Here is an 18,717-nt window from a genome sequence, read left to right on the forward strand (position 1 = left end):
GCTCGCTCGGCGCTTTTGAGTAACGTGAGTGGGCTGTTAATCTGCTGCTGGAGCCCAATTCGCACTAAGGAGAGCAGGAAGAAGGCTGTGATTGTCAATTGGCCTAGCGTGACAATTGCCTTTGGCATCACTTACAGGGCCGCGGAGTGGGCGAGGGGGCAACTCGCTTTACCTACAGTACGGGCTACGAGGACTCCGAAGTACAGGGTATGAGTGTCACTGGGGGTGGTGGCATAGAGCTTGCCACGAGGCCCCGGGCGGCCACTAGTCAATGATCAGGCGGCGTGGGTAGTAACGCAAGGCTTCGACAGCTTGGATTGGGGATGGCTTAGGGGCGCTTGCTCCCTACAGGCACTCGGTAATAAGGTGCACCACCACTTTGTAGCCCCTGGACCGCCCAAGATCCATGGCAAATGGTCGTTTTGGACGATTCACCCTCATTTGATCGCCAAATCAAGACTCTACAACAAACCCTCTGCCAGTACCAACTAAGACTCTTGCTTCTTTATCCACTGCGACTGATTTACGACACCGAGGACTCCGTACACGAGGGCTGCAACTCTTTTCAATTTCACGTCTGTGCGTCGACAACTTCCTCTCTTCGCCAAACCTGACGTACCCGGAAACAGCTCTTTGTTCTCCTGCATTGGGTGTTCGTCGGGCTGTTTACCGCCTGCATCTATCTGCACGCTCCGTCTCCGACCGCAAGTGCAAGTGCAAGTGCAATTGATCTGCACCTTCCAGCTAGTCACTGGCAGTCCTCACGGCGACTTCGCAACACGAAACCACAAACCACGAACCACGTGAACCTCCCTCACCCTTGACTTTCCAAACCCGAAACTTGAATTTGGTGTATCAGGCCGAGTTGCCATCATGCAAGGATAGTTACAGATATCACACAACCCGTCACCGCTTGACTTTGTAACAACGGCACCGCAGACTGTCAAGAGGTGGGCATCCCCTCTGGCCCTCTGGGGCAATCCAGCTACATACACATGAGTCCTGTCCTTTGGCCTGCGCCCAAACGAGGATGCCCCCCATAACACAGAACGATAAGACGACCAGACAGTCGTCCGCAGGCAAAGGCTTTTTCAGGCGCCACCGAGACAACAAGTCCGACAGCCGCTACGACTCCGCCGAAACCGCAAGCCTCAACAACCTCAATGGCTCTTGGGGTTCGCGACATTCAAAACGAGAATCCGTCGTTTCCATCGATGGCCAAGAGCCCGATAATGCTGGTCTTTCTATGACCGCCGGTGTCATCACTTCTATTCCCTACTCCACCACTGCTGGTTCGCAGGCCCCAATCTCCGTCGATTACCTTCCTCGAGAGGGCGAGGTCCCTGGCCGAAAAGAGCCTCAACCACATCAACTAGCAAGAGGTGGAGATTTCCATCAATATCCTGCTTTTAACGCCCCTACCAATGGCGCATCCCATCCTACAGGGCCCCGGCCCGCGCCCCAAAATCCAACTTCAACTTCGACCCTGTCTGGCTTGACAATGGCCACCAGTCAAATTGGAGATCGAGGTACAAAATATCAACAATGGGGCCGACCCAGTAGTAGAGATGGCTCACAGCATAACCCATACGACTCGGTGTCTACCACTGACTCATATGGTGGCCAAAGAAGGTCCTTTGACGGTGCCAGCATCCGCTCCACCGCTTCCTCTGCTACGAGAGGCTCCAGTCTCTTCTCCTCTGAGAGCTCTGCACGCACTGCGATGCCGTCTCGCCAGGATTCAGACGGGTCGATGACTGTGATATCTCCAACCCAGTCGAGACTGTCAAAGATCGGTTCTCATTCCGGCTGGCCCTCTCAACAGGCTTCACCGTTCAACTCTACCACCTCCTTCACCCCAGCCGGCTTTTACCTTCCAAAACCGAAAGATGATGCTGAAATCGAGAAGTTATTCTTGCAGCTTATGCATAAGCGTGGGTGGCAGAACCTGCCTGACCAGGCCAAACGTCAGATGATGGCCTACGCTCCCGCGAAGAAGTGGACGCTTGTCCATCAAGACAGATTGACCGAGTGGCAGGGTGAACAGAAACGGAGACAGCAAGCCAGGACTACAGGCACTATTGACGGTCCAACTCCTCGTGATGTTGATGGAACTCCCGAGTGGTATGTCAAGAGAATTCTCGATAATACTATAACCGCCAAACAGCTGCAAAGTCTGAGTGTCAGCCTACGAACCCAGCCCATCAGCTGGGTCAAAATCTTCATTGAGGCGCAAGGCCAAATTGCCTTGACAAACGTCTTAATGAAGATCAATCGTCGTCAAGCTAATGGTCCTACACCTGCCCAAAATTCCACGACCACGGATAAAGATCTCGACAGGGAATATGATATTGTCAAATGTCTGAAGGCCTTGATGAATAACAAGTACGGAGCAGATGATGCTCTCACCCACGAGCAAATCCCTGTCGCTCTGGCGACATGTCTGATATCACCACGCCTAACAACCAGAAAGTTGGTCAGTGAAGTGCTCACCTTTCTCTGTCATTGGGACCAGGGACAAGGTCATCTCAAGGTACTTCAATCGATGGATCATTTCAAGAACATGGCAAATGAGAACGGTCGATTTGATGCCTGGATGCGAATTGTTGAAGTCACTATCGATGGGCGTGGCAAGATGGGCAGCTTGGTCGGTGCGAGCGAAGAGGTTCGAAGTGGAGGTATTGGCATGGAAAACCTCCTGATGGAATACGCCGTGGCCACTTTGGTATTGATCAACATGTTGGTCGATGCTCCTGAGAGAGATTTGCAGCTGAGATGTCATATACGGGCTCAATTTATTGCCTGTGGCATCAAACGCATTTTGGTGAAGATGGAATCTTTCCAATACGATGTGATCGACAAGCAAATTGCAAAATTCCGCGAGAATGAGGCAATCGACTATGAAGATCTTCTACAACGTGAAGGGAGCAGCATGGTCGATAGTATCGAAGGAGAAGTCAAAGACATGACGGATCCCATGCAAATAACCGATGCTATCATGTCTAGAGTCCAAGGCACGCGGACCCAGGATTACTTTATCTCGGCCATGCAACATATGCTTTTATTGCGTGAGAATAATTCGGAGGAACGACTTAGAATGTTCCAGCTGGTGGACTCTATGCTCAGCTACGTGGCTATGGACAGAAGACTGCCTGACATGGATCTCAAACAAAGTCTGAATTTCACAGTTCAAAGCCTGCTCGACAGATTACATACGGACGACGAGGCCCGGATTGCCTTTGATGAAGCCACTGAGTCTAGGCAGATTGCAGAAGCTGCCATTGCTGAACGAGATGAAATGTCCGCACAGATTGCTCTTGGCGCCGATGGGTTGGTTCAGAAGCTGCAGAAACAAATCGCGGAGCAGGCTGGCATCATTGAAATGCAGTCGAGACAAGCTGAGTCGCTGAAGTCTGAAGTTGCTGAACTCCAAAGAATTAGGGCTCAAGAGTTGCAACGGAATGAGCTTGAAACCAGAGAGCTGTACCTCATGCTACGGGATGCACAAGATGTGGCCGCTTCGCGAGCTACCAAGGAGGGTCCTGCAACCCAAGATCCGGTCCAGATGCAAGGCATTCTGGACCGGGAGAAGTTGATGGAGCGGCTTGAGCGAAACCTTGAACGGACAAAGACTCAATTCAAGCTCGAAGGCAAGGTCTGGGGTCAGACTGGTCCATCTGACCGACTTCGAGAGCTTCGCGAACAGATGGACGAAGGGATCGACGCTGATTTCCAGGAGAAGACACAACGCCACCTTACGAACAGCGTTATGGGCAGTGTCCATCGCAGTAATGCTACGAAGGGCCCCCGTAGAGCTGCATTGGGTGCTCTTGCAATCAGTGAAGAGGCCGACCAAGAATTGGAATCAGAAGATGATGACGATGTTATCTTCGAGAAACCGAGGTTGGTTGAATTTTCTAGGCCAAAGATCACCGCCGATCAACAGTCGAGTCTGCTTGGAGAGATCGCTGCTAAGGTCAAGAAGTTTGACGATGACAGTGATGACACCGTTGAGGAAGGCGAAGACGCTGGTGTTACTACCGGGCCAACACATCCAAGCTTGGAATCTGAATCTCCTAGAACCCCTCTAGACGAGGCTACAACTGTGGCCAAGTTCACTGGCCCACCTCCTCCACCACCACCACCACCTCCTCCAGCAGGCTCCTTGACCCCTAGCTTGATCCCTGGCTTTGAGTCTGGTCCTCCACCACCGCCACCTCCGCCACCTCCTGGTATGTCTCCGTTGATTCCTGGCTTTACTGGAGGGCCGCCGCCTCCGCCTCCACCACCTCCTGGCTCCCTCCCAATGAGTCCCTTGTCTCCCATGCCTCCGCCTCCACCGCCAGGGGCTCCTCCTCTTCCCGGTGCTCAACATGGTCATTTCTTGCCGCAATCTCCTCTTGTTCCCGTGCCCATGCTTAAGAATCCGATGATGCGTCCAAAGAAAAAACTCAAGGCATTCCATTGGGATAAAGTTGACACCCCACAAGTCACTGTATGGGCTGAGACTGGTAATGCAGAAGCCAAAGAAGAGAAATACCGTGAGCTTCAGCGTAAAGGCGTGCTCGATGAAGTCGAAAAATTGTTCATCGCTAAAGAAATCAAGATTCTTGGTAGTGGAACAAGTAAAGGCAAGGGCGGCAAGAAGCAACTCATCAGCAGTGATATGATGAGAAATTTCAATGTATCGATGTCTAAATTCAAGAACGATTCGCCAGATGATGTTATCCGAAAGATTATTCACTGTGACAAAGAAGTCCTGGACAACGTTGTGGTCATGGAGTTCTTACAGCGAGAAGATCTTTGCACGATACCCGAGAACCTCTCGAAATTGATGGCGCCTTACAGCAAAGACTGGACCGGGCCAGACGCCATCACATCGAAGAGGGAGCAAGACCCCACCGAATTGACTAAAGAAGATCAAATTTACCTTCAGACCGCCTATGAGCTACATCATTATTGGAAATCAAGAATGCGTGCGTTGATGCTGACAAGAACCTTCGAGGACGAGTATGATGAAATTTCCAACAAGCTGAAGGATGTGGTCAATGTATCCGAGGCCATCCGTGATTCTACTTCCTTGATGAGCGTTCTGGCCCTTATTCTTGACATTGGTAACTATATGAACGACTCCAACAAGCAAGCGTCCGGTTTCAAACTTAGCTCGTTGGCAAGACTTGGAATGGTCAAGGATGACAAGAATGAGACTACCTTTGCAGACCTTATTGAACGCATTGTGCGCAACCAATACTCTGAGTGGGAGGTTTTCATTGATGACATCGGTGGTGTCGTTACCGCCTCCAAACTGAACGTTGATCAACTCCGGCAAGACGCAAAGAAATACATCGACAACGTCAAGAACGTCCAATCATCTCTAGATAGTGGCAATCTGAGTGATACTAAGAAGTTTCACCCGCAAGATCGTGTTGCGCAGGTCGTACAAAGGTCAATGAAAGAGGCACGGCGCAAGGCAGAACAAATGCAACTCTATCTGGAAGAAACCTCCAGAACATACGATGATATCATGACCTACTTCGGCGAAGACAACCAAGATGAGAATGCCAGAAGGGAATTCTTCAGCAAGTTAGGAGGCTTTGTGACCGAGTGGAAAAAGTCTCGAGAGAAGAACATCAGCATCGAGGAAAACAAGAAACGTATTGAGATCAGTATCGCCAGAAAACGAAATCTCGCAAGTGCAAATGCCAGTGGCACTGTCAGTGGTGCTGAAACACCGGGCAGCCCTCCAGCGAATGGAGCCATGGAAACTCTTCTTGAGAAACTCCGAGCCGCAGCTCCACAAGTCAAAGATCAACGTGATAGGAGACGGCGAGCCCGTTTAAAGGAGAGGCACGATCAGAGAGTTGCTAGCGGCCAACCACCCCCCGATGCGCCTATCAAAGACAGCGTCGAGGAGAGTCGTAACTTGACGAGTCTCGGTGAGAAAGCCAATGAAGACAATCTTAGTGCTGAAGACGGCACTAGCGGCAAAGGGGATGTCAGTGAGAGCGAAGACGTCGCCGACCGAGCGCTGAAAGCCCTGCAGGAAATGAGAAGCTCTGGACCCTCTCCAAGTGATGAGATTGATGTCAGACGACGACGAGATGGAGCTGATGAGGAGAGAAAAAACAGAAGAATGAGAAGGAGGACCGCTCAGCAGAGCAGTAGTGGGGTCAGGGACTCTATGCAATCCCCTACCAAGTCCGAAATCGACTCGCCAATCACGGCCACCTTTAATGGAGATTCTGGTGGTGACGACAAGAGATCATCAGGAGGGACATTAAGTCCAGTGCTAGCACAGCCGCCACCAGCTATCGTGGTCAGTCCTACACCAGATGACGAACCTGATGTGGAAGAGAAGTAAGCATTTGGCTTTCCATTGTCAACGAGGAAGAGCTATATCCCTGTGGTCGGTTTGGTCCAAATGGACAAGAGATGTCTTCTGGGTGCGGGTTCCCTATCTGTGTGTAATACATACGTATCTTACGTTGCGGTTTCAGGATGGAGACATTGTTGTTGGAAAAGGATTGTATGGAAAGACGGGTTTCATTGGGGGAGCTCTTGTTCAATTAGCCAGCTGGTTCAGCAAGTGAGCGCTTTGATTGCCCACTTTTTCCATTCACGATGGTGTCGTTGTTGTCGTGTCCTTTTCGCCGATCGCCGCAAGATAAGATACCCAGAATCATTGTTTAATCAGAATTGTGTTGCATTGCTGAAAGTCAGCAATAGACCCTCTGCGTTGATCTTCCTGCCCAATGCTCCAACATGCTCCCGCTTTGGCCGTTCTGCTCGGTTCGTTACGGTATGTAGGGATGCCATGAAACAGCCTGTTGAGCTGTGGATGTTCTCAAATGCTACGGTGCACCATTGCATGTCCTCCCGATCTCAGACATGGCCTTGTCCTGACAGGAGAATCCCCTGACCTTTGGAAATAGCTTTGGACACCCCGTCAGCCTCTCCACCGCAGACCACGCTTTCCACGGATCCAATTCACTCACCCACACACCCACGCACCCACTCACTTCCTCAGTCTGTCTCACGGGCCTCGGGCAACGGCACAGGCTTTTCCGCCGCGCCGCCGATGAAGCCCAGATGGGTATGGCCGAACGCGGTCCCATACTTCAGGCCATAACCCGCCATGCGGTCCATGCCGATGTGGGCGAGCCAGCACAGGGCGGCGCCGGCGAGCAGCTTGCTGTCGCGCGCCCAGCCGGCGCACAGCAGCAGGATCGGCGGCGTCGACGTGTGCAGGCTGTTGTACGTGGCGGCGCCCGCCCGCGTGTTCGCGAGATACCCCGTCATCCCAATGTCCGGGAGCAGCAGGCAGCCCGCGAACACCCACCACGGGAGCCCCGTTCGGTGGTACCCCCACAGCGACGCCCCCAGGATCGTCGTCCCCTCCAGCCGCAGCAGGATCCGTGGCCACGTCTTTACCGTCCCGGAGTTGGAGTTGGAGCTGGACATTTTTGTGGGATGCGCGTGGAGCTGTGCTGGTGGTGGTAATGGTGGTATTGGTATTGGTATTGGTGATGGTGATGGTGATGGTGATGGTGAGTGAGTGAGTGATGAGCGTGGTGGTGTGTTGATGAGAATTGTTCTATGTTAGCAGAGTGGATAGAATAGGTCCTACTGGGTACACATCCATAGACGGATAGATAGACAGATAGATAGACAGATAGCTCATAGTTGGCACGAACACACCGTTTATGGATAGAAGTCGAGCGGGGAAGTACGAGAGAATACCGAGTACCTAAGGATGCTTGCTAGCTTATGCCTCAAACGTCGTCTCTTGCTAAGGCCCAGCCCGCGTGACTCGAGCCCAATTCTCTGTATATCTGACGCACTATCGTACTACTACCTGGTTAATGAGTAGCTCTTCAATATCGTTACAATTCCTTCATCCACCCATGGGACCTATGGATGTATGTTCATGAACATCCCGGACAACTCCAGGTTTGAATATCAAATCGCATCAAACCACTATCAAAATCATACAGGAGGTGGTCCCTTGCCTTGTCCTTGATGCTGATCGAGCAGAAGATGAGGCTTGATGAAATCCTCATCGAGTTGCTTGAACCATGCAGTGTGGTCTGCCGTCGCTCCACGGAGCAAGTCTCTGATTCGCCCCGTGTGGCTAGCTACACCTGTGCTTCCCGTGCCTGATGCTGCCGCACCCATATCGCCATCGCTGCTGCCGTTTCCGTTCAAGTCATCGGGCAGGAGATTAGGTGCCGATTGCGTCCTGTTATCTAGAGACCCAGGGCCTGTGTGCACACCACCTGACAATGGCGAAAGGTTCCTGCGTGGCGCCGCTGGAGGAAGATCAAGCTCCACTGCGTCGGATTCATCGTCCGAAGGTGATCCACTCCCACTGCTAGAAAGGAGCTGACCATGTTGTGCAACAGCCTCACGCTCGCGCTGGCTGATAGTGGAGTTTTTGCGATGGCTGGTTGTTCTTCCCTTCCCGAGAGGAGGTGAACGGCCATTACTACTGCTGTAACCCCTATCCCCTCTGGTGTACTTTCCTCCTCCTGCAGATCCATTTGCACCGCCTCTGTTGGCTCCCACATAGTCCAGGCCGATATTCGAGGGACGTGGATTGTGGCCGAATCCTGTACCAGACCGTTTATAATAAGTACCGCCATTGGCGGTTTCAATATCGAATTCATCGTCAGAATCGATTTCCTCCACCACACCGGTACGGATGCCAAGGATTTCAAGCATACGGGCTGTGGTACCACCAAAGATGATGACTGTCAACACGACAACAACGAGGACGGTGGCACGGAGGGCTGGACCCTCGTTACCCTGCAAACCAGCGGCCAGAGCCACACCAACAGCACCACGAAGACCGGCCCAGAATAACATGGCTTGATAGTGCCAAGGAAGCTCTTCGGCAACATCGTGACCTCGACGCTTAGCTCGAAGTCTGATGATGTAATTAATAGCTTTGGAAAGCGGGAACACGGCGAGCCATCTAGCTGCACATATGCCGACCACGGTAACTAGAATGAACAGGGGTTTGAAGACTAGATCAGTCTCGGTAAATAAGGTGAGGCCAAGGTAGATGAAGATGAAATTTTCGGAGAGCTGTGCCAGGATTTGGAAGATGAATTTGGTGGTGAGTTGTGTTCTTCTGGACATGTTGTAATATGCATAGTGTTTGAGAGTGATTCCACAGAATAGTAGAGAGACAATTCCTATGGGGTAACATTAGCTGTGGTTATTGCAAGCACGGATAAGAGTTGAGGATCATTACCAGACATGTGCACGCCATTTGAGAAAAAGTAGCAAGCGTATGCGATCAAGATCACCAGACAACTCTCAATCTTTGGGAAGCGTCGTATTAGGGTGTACTTCAGAATGAGGGCAGTTCCGACCCCAACAACGACACCGATAAGAAGGCTGGTAAAAAAGACCAGCAAGAAGAAACCGATGGCCTCGAACAAGCTGACAATGCCTAGATTTCCGGCTGCCCCTCCGTCTTTATATCGCTGGGCGGTCTCGAACAGGACGATGGCAATGGCGTCGTTTAGGATGGATTCACCAAAGATGATGGTATAGAGTTTTGGCTCGACCTTGTAGAGATTGAAGATGGCTAGAATAGTGACTGGGTCGGTTGCTGAAAGGGTGGCACCCACGGAGATGGCCTCGACCCAGGTGATTGTGAGCCCATCGAAAGGAATTCTCGTCCACAGCCAGAGAATCAGGCCAAGCGAAACGGCGGAGATAAAAGTGCCGGCGAACGCAAAAGTAAGAATGGTTCCGATATTTCGAAAGAAGTTTGCCTGGCTGAGGTGTTAGTATGTGCGCATTGTGTCGATGGGGGTGACGGACCTGGTGCAACTCGTAGCCCGAGGCGAGGATGATAGGGGGTAGGAGGAGATTAAAGAAGAATTGGTAGTCGAAGCTGACGGTATCTTGGATTGCAGTTCCTGGCGACAGTCGTATGACCAGCCCTACGATCATGCCGGCGAATATGGAGATGACAGTTTCATGGACAGCCTGAATTCTCTTTTGCTGCAGGATATAACTTGTAAAGAGAGCGGCAATCAGCAGCATGATGAGGATGAAGAGAGCCCATGATGAGAATATCTCTTTCTGACCAGCCTCGGAGGGTTCTGTTCGGTTGCGAGTTAGAAAGGTGAGTGATACCGCGCGATGATAGGGGAACCGAATGGAATGGTACTGACCATCTGGATCGACGTCTTCCACCTGACGGCCTGGGAATGCAGTGAGCAAGATGCGCTGCCATCGGCAGATAGTGAATACGCTTACGCAGGAGGTTGAGGGTCGCGCCAACCAAACTGGAGGCCATGTTGGCACAGGTTGAGCAGGAGTGAATGGATCATTCGCGACAGGGTACACAGGGTGACATGGCACGAAGTTGTCAGGTCAAGGCGGACACTGGGATCTGTAACTCCAGGTCGAAGGAGATACAGATTTGTGTATTTCAGGCGGCGGAGTTGGGGGTTTTGTGGTTAGTTGGAGGACGCAGGACGCAGGATGCAGACTGCGGAAATGGAGAATAGAAGATGGAGGATGCAGGATCGCCGGCACGTGCAAACTGGAGGCTGAAACTGGAAGTCGCGACTGAAAACCGAAAACCGAAAACGGAAAGTAGAACGAGGCTACCGAGCATAGTACGGAGCACGGAGACATAGCTGCGGTCAGGGAGATACTGTACGAGTACTCGTGGGTACTAGACTGTTAGACTATTAGTCGTCTGCTCCTGTTCCTCCTCTTACTGTACTCCTGCTCCTCTGCATTCAGAAAGCGATAACCCCCTTTTCCCTTCTTTGATGCACCACGTCCAAAGAGTCTTGCCGATCTGGCTGCCAAATCACGACACTCCACAACGACAGCTCTTGGCTCAGGAATCAACATGTCATTTGCGCATGCAACAGTACAGAGCACAATGGTGACAGTTGTTGAGTCTTTGGTCTTCTTAGCCGGCCAGTATAGCAGTTGAATAATGACTGCAATGCATCGAAGCATTCTAGAAACTAAGTTAAAAACTAATCTCACAAGGACCTCTGGGTTGCTCTCAAGGCGAATTGATACCCGCCGAGGAGCACCAACCTCATGTAGTTGTAGTACATCCCTATGCGGTAGGCTGCCCTTTGGTCAAATCAATGCCTGGAATACCCCGTCTCAGTGTTCGTTATTGGTACAATAGTACACCTCATTCCGTCCCACTTGCTGCTCCACTTGTCGTTCCGTTCGTCGCCATTCCATTGTTCCCCCCCAGTGTTAGCCTCAGCTTTGTTCCTACCACTGGTGCCACAGATCCTCGTGGAGTTCCAACGCTTGATGCCGCTGCCGTCGATTCGCCATCAAACGGCACTCGCTCTCCCACTTGCCCTAGGCTCGGGTTGCCACTGATTTGCTTGGCAATCGCTTCATTACAATGGTGCTAAACATCCACGTCAGTCACGTCTCTCGCACAGCATCAAGACCTTCAATCTTACCTCGATTGCATTTGCATCATTGTACAACATACTGCCATCTTCATTGAAGGTTTTGGCATTTCTCGCGAGTAGGCCGATGTCATGTCTCAGATCTCGGAGGCTCGTGTATTGTTGCGAGGTGATTCGTTTCTCGATCATATCCATCGCAATCGGGTCCTGAATGATGTGATAATACTCGGGATATATCTTCTTGGGTGGAAGCTCCAGGAACGGTCCGATGATCAACCGCGTTGGAGGCTCGTCATCACTTTCGTCCTCCGATTGTTCTTCAGGATCCGAGTCTGGTACCTCGAGCGCTTTGATGGACTCGAATATCGCCTTCAGCGCTTTCTGCAACATCGTCCGCTCTCCTGGGCTCAGGCTGTCCGGCATTTTATTCGGTTGTCGCCCACGCTTGCGCTTAGCTGGGGTCTCCTCCTCCAGCTCTTCGCCTCTGCGCTTTAGACCCGCCGACTTTCGGCCCACTTTCTTCTTTGGCAGTGGTTCTGGTTCTTCGGAACTTTCTCGTTCAGGTTCAGGTTCTGGAGACGATCCGCCACCAGCGGCATCTCGCTCTCGTTTTGCTTTGTTGGTGCGTCGCTTGTCAATCCGCGCTTGCTTACGCTTTGCCGCCTCTCCAATCGAGTCGTCGGAATCGTCCACAGCCGCAAGCCATTGTTCTTCGGTAAGCCCATCATCATACTTGACTTGAGTCTTGACACGTGCCCCACGACCTGCATACTCCTCTTCCACCTCCTCTGCCGGATTGTCATCTGCCATATAAAGCTCAGGAAGCTCACTCTCACCCATCAGACGTGGAAGCGGCCGCCCAGGCCCGTACTCGCCATTTTCATTTCGCTCCTGGTCAATTTTCCTGAAAAGGACCAACTCCTCTTCAGACCGAGCCATCATCTCATTGAGGTCATCATCATCCATTTCTTCTGCGTCTCCCGTTTGCTCGCCTGCTTCCGCCGTCTCAAGCAGAGTCTTCAAAAATGCTTCTCGCTCTTCAGCTGTCGACTTATTGTCGAATTTACCCGCTTGAATAACCTTTCCATCCATGTCTAACTTAAATTGTGCTCGTTCCAGGATTTTCTCTTCCACAGAATTCGATGTGATCAGACGGAGAATTCGGACTTCATTCTTCTGGCCAATTCGATGTGCACGATCCTGAGCTTGCAAATCTTGATGAGGGTTCCAATCAGAATCGTAGATAATAACAGTGTCTGCCGTTTGCAAGTTCAATCCCAAACCACCAGCGCGTGTAGACAACAGAAAGCAAAAGTATGGAGAATTCGGCTCGTTGAACAGCCGCAGAAGCTCAGCACGGTCTTCAGCCTTGGTTGCACCGTCGAGACGGAGATACGTGATACCACGCAGCCTCAGGAAGTCCTCCATGATGTTCATGATTTGTGTCATTTGGAAGAACATCAACACTCGATGGTTAGTAGCCTGAAATTTGGGAAGCACTCTGTCCAGGAGCTCAAATTTTCCTGCAGTACGCCAGATCGAGTCGTTGGTGCCCTTCCCTGGGTTCATCTGATCTTCTACCGGCTCAAACACATAAGGATGATTGCAAAGTTTCCGCAGCTGCATGAGCATGTTGGAAAGACCACGCATGCTGGTCTTGCCTCCCTTTCCATCGGCTACCACCAATCGATTGTGCGTCATGAGTTGGTGATTGAGCTTGGCTTGGAGGGCAGAGAAGCGGCATTTGATCACTCGTTCCTGTTTGTCAGGCAGATCCTTTTCAACATCCTTCTTTAGACGACGGAGTAAGAACGGTCTTAGGACCTTGTGCAAGCGACGAATGATCAACAGCGACTCTTCTTCCGAGAGATCGATCCGATCTTGGCTGCCCGTATTGGCAAAGGGGGTGTTAAACCATTCGTCAAACGACTTGACTGATTTGAAAATTGTTGGCAGCACAAAGTTAAGCAGAGCCCACAACTCCGGAAGATTATTCTGGAGGGGTGTTCCAGTGAGAATAAGACGATAGCGAGTGGTGTAGTACTGGGTAATAGTGCTGCTGAGTTTCGATTCCGCATTCTTCATTCGATGACCCTCGTCCACAATCATATGAACCCACTTGATTTTGCTCAAAATTGGACGATCTTTGATGATATATTCGTATGTCGTGAGCAGAACCTGGAAGTTTCCTTGTCGGATCCTCATTTGCTGCTGCTTTCTTGTGTTCGGAGGACCTTTGTATACAATTCGGCTGACTGATGGTGCCCACTTTTCAAATTCTAAATTCCAGTTGGTCAAGGTACTGAGAGGCACAATGACCAGGAACGGTCCAGCCTGGCGTTTTCGCTCAATAAGGTAAGTGATTAAACTGATGGACTGAATGGTCTTGCCCAGACCCATTTCATCAGCAAGAATACCGTTGAGGTTGTTGTTGTACAGCGAAATCATCCACTGCAAACCCTTTAATTGGTATTCTTTCAAGGATCCACCAACGAGAATGCTAGGTTGTACCGAGATCTCTTCCTTCACCCGATGAGCGACGGCATAATAATCAACTTTACCGTGGCCTTCCTCATCTTCTGAGTCCTCATCCAGGATGTCCTCGTCGGAATATTGATCTTCACCCCACTTTTCTTTGTTGCTCCGCTGCTGTTGTTTGACAGACGCAGCAAGCTGCTTCAAAAAGCCATCAGTCTGCCTCAGAAGATGTGTGATGCGCGAATCTTTAGCCTGACCAAGGAGTTTCAGGTAAGTCTCTTCGTCATCCGCCTTCAATGCCTGCAATCGCTGTTTGGCGGTACGTTCAATACGTTTCTGCTCTTCACGCTCCATGTGCTGATGGTGGGTGACCATCATCCTTCCAAGTTTCTGGGTACGATTATGTTGAAGAATTGCGTTATTGCGAAGATCTTGGCCGTGGGAAATGATAGCTTGTAAATGGTTGGATTGTCTCGCCTTCTCCTTATTTTCTCTGGCATCTCTTTGCTGCTTTTCGAGTTTCTCGGTGATACGTGCTTCGCGAAGAGATTGCTTTTTCATTCTACGATGCATAGATCTGTTCGCTGTCATGGCAAGATTGTCGTACACGTATAATTCCGACTGGATTTCCCGGCGGAACTCACGCTGGCGCTGAAGCAGATTCAGCTTTTTGAACTCAATTAGTGCCTTGAGCTTCAAAGTGTCGTCGGGAGAAGGGTCGATAGATTTGCTGGTGTCCCAAGAAGCAATATTTACAGGCAGAGCTGCCAACTCAGCCTTTCGAGCCTGGACACGATTATATAAGCGACGCTCCTGTTCCTCACGGACCTGCTCAAGATCAAGCCCCAAGGGTAGAAGACTTGGGACGTGCTGTCGTTTTCCTCTCTGCGAATGGTCTGCAAAACTGATAACCTTTGCCAGCAGATCATAAGGCGACTGGTAGGATGAGAAGAAAGTCTTGTGATGAGCTGGCTCATCAGCAATAATGGCTCTCGTATCTGGCACACCATCTGGCTCCTTGCTCACAGCTGTAACGGCGTCATTACCCGTGGGTCCTGGCTGTTTCCCAGACGGAAAGAGCTGTTGTTGTAGTTTGGCCGGTAGAGCAAGATTCTTGGAGAGCATCTTGAACGCGTAAATTTGAGTCCGAAGCAGGTTAAGTTGTTCAGGTGTAAAACTACCGTTGGATTGCGCCACGGCACGCTGTGCTGCTTGCGTTGCTGGGGCTTGACCGTTGGTGTTTACAGCAGTAGCATTTCCTGATGCTGCACCATTCGCGATAGTACCAGAGGAATCAGCATCAGGCTTGCTGGCACCATTTGTCGTTGGGCTAGCGGCAGAGCCATTGACTTGCTCTTGAGGGTGTGCGACAGCTTGCTGCTTGGGCTGCTGCGGCGGGGGGGGCGGGGGGGGCTGATGTTGTTGATTCTGCTGTGCTTGTTGCAGTTGTTGTGCCTGCATTTGCTGTTTGCGACGAAAGTTCTGTTGCTGCTGCACCAAAGTAAGGAATCGGTGAGCTTTGAGGTATTCCGGGTCGTTATCAGGGACATTTTGGGCTTTCATGCGTTGGAATTTCTAATTGTTGTTAGTGATGAGCCAGGTGGCGGGGATTCAAAAGAGCAAAGGAGAAGCAGTGGTGATAACAGAGATCATTTCTTACCTGATAAACTTCTTGCACTTGAGCTTGGGAAAGGTTGGGTGGTAACCCGGGGGGCATGTGGCCCTGCATGGCCGGCGCAGGTTGGACTGAAGCCATGGGAGGTCGACCGTCAGATGTGTTGAAGACAACTTCGGGCAGCTATGGTTCGAGCAACCAGTGAATAGTGATTGAGACCATGCAAAAAAAGTGACTGGGGTAGTGTCGATGCTGATGAACAGGGATTGGGAGAGCCTTGTGAAGGATGATGAACTTGGCGCAATGCGCAATGGAGGATTCTCGCTGGGGGTATGGGGTGAGGTTGGGCGTACTTTGGTGAGGTGGCTAAAGAAGGGACGAAGAGTGGGCAATGTTAGTCGGGCGCACTCCTCAAGTCTTTGAATGACCTTGCGATGGGTATGTTGAGATGGAAGATGATGATCACGACGCGTTGTCGATGATTTCTGGAGGGGCCCTTCACGTTGTTCCGAACGCAACGAAACGAGGAAGTCACACGGGAAAACCAACTGCGCTGCCCTGCGCCTCCCTTGAGATGGGACTAATCCCAATCCTCATTGATTTTTCTTGGCGTCACATGTCAGACAGTCACGTGATTTACCGGCCACCTTGTCAGTTTGACGAGCGAAACGGAACACCAATGCTACGACCCTTCACTTACTACGAAGATTACCTGCACCGAGTGAACGTTTCTGACTCATTTGTCTGTTCTATCCACATGATGGCTTAAACAAAGGAGAACCTTCGTGTTGCATTCCATGAGGTTGCCCTACTGCCTTGTCGGTTGACAATCCTGGGCTCGACTTTCCTGTAACCAAACAACACCCACAAAACGCACAGACGCCAAACTTGCCAAATGAATGAATTTCCTCACGCAAACCAGTAACAATACTTCGTGGCCAGCATGATTCAGGTAATGACGGATCTCTTTGCAGGTATGGGTGGTGGAGGAGGCTTCTTTGCACGTGAAGGAGGAGGTGGTGGAGGTGCGGCACCTTTCTTGCCTGACCCAGGAGTGAATGTTCCGCTTCCATGTGAAGTGGCAGGCGAGACAGATTGATCTCCATAGCCATGATCGGAACCACCATTCGTGTAGGAGCCTGAGTCATCTGCGAAAACATCGTGTTCCTCAACGTTGCGCAAATTGGACCGAGCTGTCCGTATCATGAGAGAATCGCTAGGTACGCGGGTGATACGTGGCATTGTTCCAGGCGACAAATCTCTCGTTGGTTGAGGGGAATGGTCGAATGTAGTCGATCTTCCCAGATTTGGTCGTGATGTCGATACGCTGGGTGTGTAGTCAGACGGAGCACGACTCGATCGAATCGTCGGTCGGACTTCGACAACAGGGGGCGCTTCTTCCACAGGCTCGACATATTGCGTGTAGGATCGAACTGTGTTGGACCTGGATCTTGGTGTAGGGCGGCCACCACGGGATTGCTGCGACCTGTACAATCTGATTAGACTGGGCATGGAGATCCCAACAGTGCACATACCTTGATGGCCATTCATTCCTTAGTTGAAGGAGGGCCTCTCGACACTTCTCATGATATGCCAACTCGGCATCGAGAAAAGCCCCAAGATCAGCCACACACTCTGGGTCAGTATCCCGAATTTCTTCCATCCTACGAAGGACATCATCTGCTGATTCCTCGTATTTGGCTTTCTGATTCCGCAGCTCTTCTTCCACCCTGAAATCTTCTTTCTTCGCCTTCTGCATCTTGGCAAGTGACGTATCATATGCCAATCTCCGGGTTTCGAGCCTCTTACGCGATGCTTGATACTCCTTCATCTGGACCAAAGACCTTTCCAGAGACTCTAGCCATGTGCTTGTGGCGCTAGTAATGTAAGTTTCTTGAGCACGAGCAAGCCGCTCTTGGGTTCGACCGAACACTAGGAAGCGGTCAGCACGGGGAGGGCAATACAACAGATAAGATCTGGCACACTGGTAAGGCATTGTCCTAATTCTGAATCGATGTCGAAGTCCTCGCCATGTGATATCATTGTCCCACCCATGTAAGCGATTGGCAATATCTTCTCCTTGCCTTCGATCTCGGATCGCTTTGATACTGCTTTGACATAGGAGTTGGTTGAGCGTTGCATCTTATCGAGACCTGTGGGAGAGTGGTGAGTGCCTGCTGTCTTTGACGGGACATAGTGGAGGTGAATCAGGCTTACCCTCCTGTCGGAGTCCCATTTCCAACTCCAGGGCTTTGAAATCGTCAGACACGTTGGTCTTTATCTCCGAGCCCATGCGCTCGCCCGCCCATTGCTTGAAACGATCGAGCTTCTTGTTGACGTTCATATTGAGAATGGATGTAGGGTAACAGGCGACTAGAATTCTGGGGGACGGACGATAAGACAAGTGCGGTGGTGTATTTATTTCGAGAGTGAGCGAGTGACGGAGTGGCCGGAGTCTCGGTATTGTTGCTGGAATGCTAGAGCGAACCAGGGTGAGCGGGCAAAAACAAAAGCGAGCTGACGGTAGCAGTTATCTGCGTAAGATAGAACGACTGTATGCGCTTAGGCTTGGGCCTAGGCTTAGGTACCTATGTAGGCGAGAATGCAGAACTGGGAAGAAACGAACGATGCAATAAACGACCGCTGCCAACACCCTGCCTGGTTTGCGGAGAGGACGGAGTACTGGTTGATGATAATAATGAATGTTGCAAGCGACGATCGTGACGCGGCACAAGCAGTGGCAGTTGCAGTTTTGTTCCCATCGCTTTCCAGTCAACAACCACCATCCACTGTCCACCACTGATTCCCCTCCCCAACCCCTGACTTCAAACCCTTTTTGCGGGACTCATCCAGGTCCGTCTGAAACAAAACGCCACCATCATTCCATGACACCCCTGATTGGGACGAGCCATTTTCAGTGACATTCTGGGATATGTTCTCCATTGCCATGAAGCTCGTCCGGGGCGGTACTCGCCTCAGCTTTTAGTATTCCGTATCCCGTAGTAAGAAGATCTCAGCCCACGTTCCAGGTGGCCCCACGAGCCCGGAACCCGCACGCTGCAGAAATTGTGTACTTGTCTATCTTCACCAGCACACTTGTCTATCATCAGGATGACATTAGGGGTGCTACAATACTCTTCGAGTTCTTCGTACGAGTAGAACTGGGGTTACATATCATTTGTGATTTGAACACCGTCTTCAATTGGT

General features: G+C 51.0%; 5 protein-coding genes across 5 annotated transcripts; 1 reads left to right on the forward strand and 4 right to left on the reverse strand.

Moving 5' to 3' along the window:
* Positions 1-1,030: 1,030 nt before the first annotated feature.
* A1O9_02997 (cytokinesis protein) lies at positions 1,031-6,361 on the forward strand (the record flags this gene model as incomplete). Its single annotated transcript, XM_013408567.1, has 1 exon — positions 1,031-6,361. One exon carries the CDS (start codon positions 1,031-1,033, stop codon positions 6,359-6,361), a length of 5,331 nt encoding a protein of 1,776 aa, XP_013264021.1.
* Positions 6,362-7,023: 662 nt separating this feature from the next.
* Positions 7,024-7,461, reverse strand: A1O9_02998 (uncharacterized protein; the record flags this gene model as incomplete). The annotated part of the gene is made up of 1 exon (XM_013408568.1): positions 7,024-7,461. One exon carries the CDS (start codon positions 7,459-7,461, stop codon positions 7,024-7,026), a length of 438 nt encoding a protein of 145 aa, XP_013264022.1.
* A 525-nt stretch (positions 7,462-7,986) lies between these two features.
* On the reverse strand, positions 7,987-10,059 carry A1O9_02999 (CPA1 family monovalent cation:H+ antiporter; the record flags this gene model as incomplete). The annotated part of the gene is made up of 3 exons (XM_013408569.1): positions 7,987-9,197; positions 9,257-9,785; positions 9,835-10,059. The coding sequence occupies 3 exons, from the start codon at positions 10,057-10,059 to the stop codon at positions 7,987-7,989; spliced, it is 1,965 nt and encodes a 654-aa protein (XP_013264023.1).
* A 1,367-nt stretch (positions 10,060-11,426) lies between these two features.
* On the reverse strand, positions 11,427-15,458 carry A1O9_03000 (uncharacterized protein; the record flags this gene model as incomplete). The annotated part of the gene is made up of 1 exon (XM_013408570.1): positions 11,427-15,458. One exon carries the CDS (start codon positions 15,456-15,458, stop codon positions 11,427-11,429), a length of 4,032 nt encoding a protein of 1,343 aa, XP_013264024.1.
* Positions 15,459-16,458: 1,000 nt separating this feature from the next.
* Positions 16,459-17,854, reverse strand: A1O9_03001 (uncharacterized protein; the record flags this gene model as incomplete). The annotated part of the gene is made up of 4 exons (XM_013408571.1): positions 16,459-16,996; positions 17,046-17,442; positions 17,496-17,663; positions 17,728-17,854. 4 exons carry the CDS (start codon positions 17,852-17,854, stop codon positions 16,459-16,461), a joined length of 1,230 nt encoding a protein of 409 aa, XP_013264025.1.
* Positions 17,855-18,717: the final 863 nt, after the last annotated feature.

Source organism: Exophiala aquamarina (assembly GCF_000709125.1).
Source record: "Exophiala aquamarina CBS 119918 chromosome Unknown aczIA-supercont1.2, whole genome shotgun sequence".
NCBI classification, from domain to species: Eukaryota; Fungi; Ascomycota; class Eurotiomycetes; order Chaetothyriales; family Herpotrichiellaceae; genus Exophiala; species Exophiala aquamarina.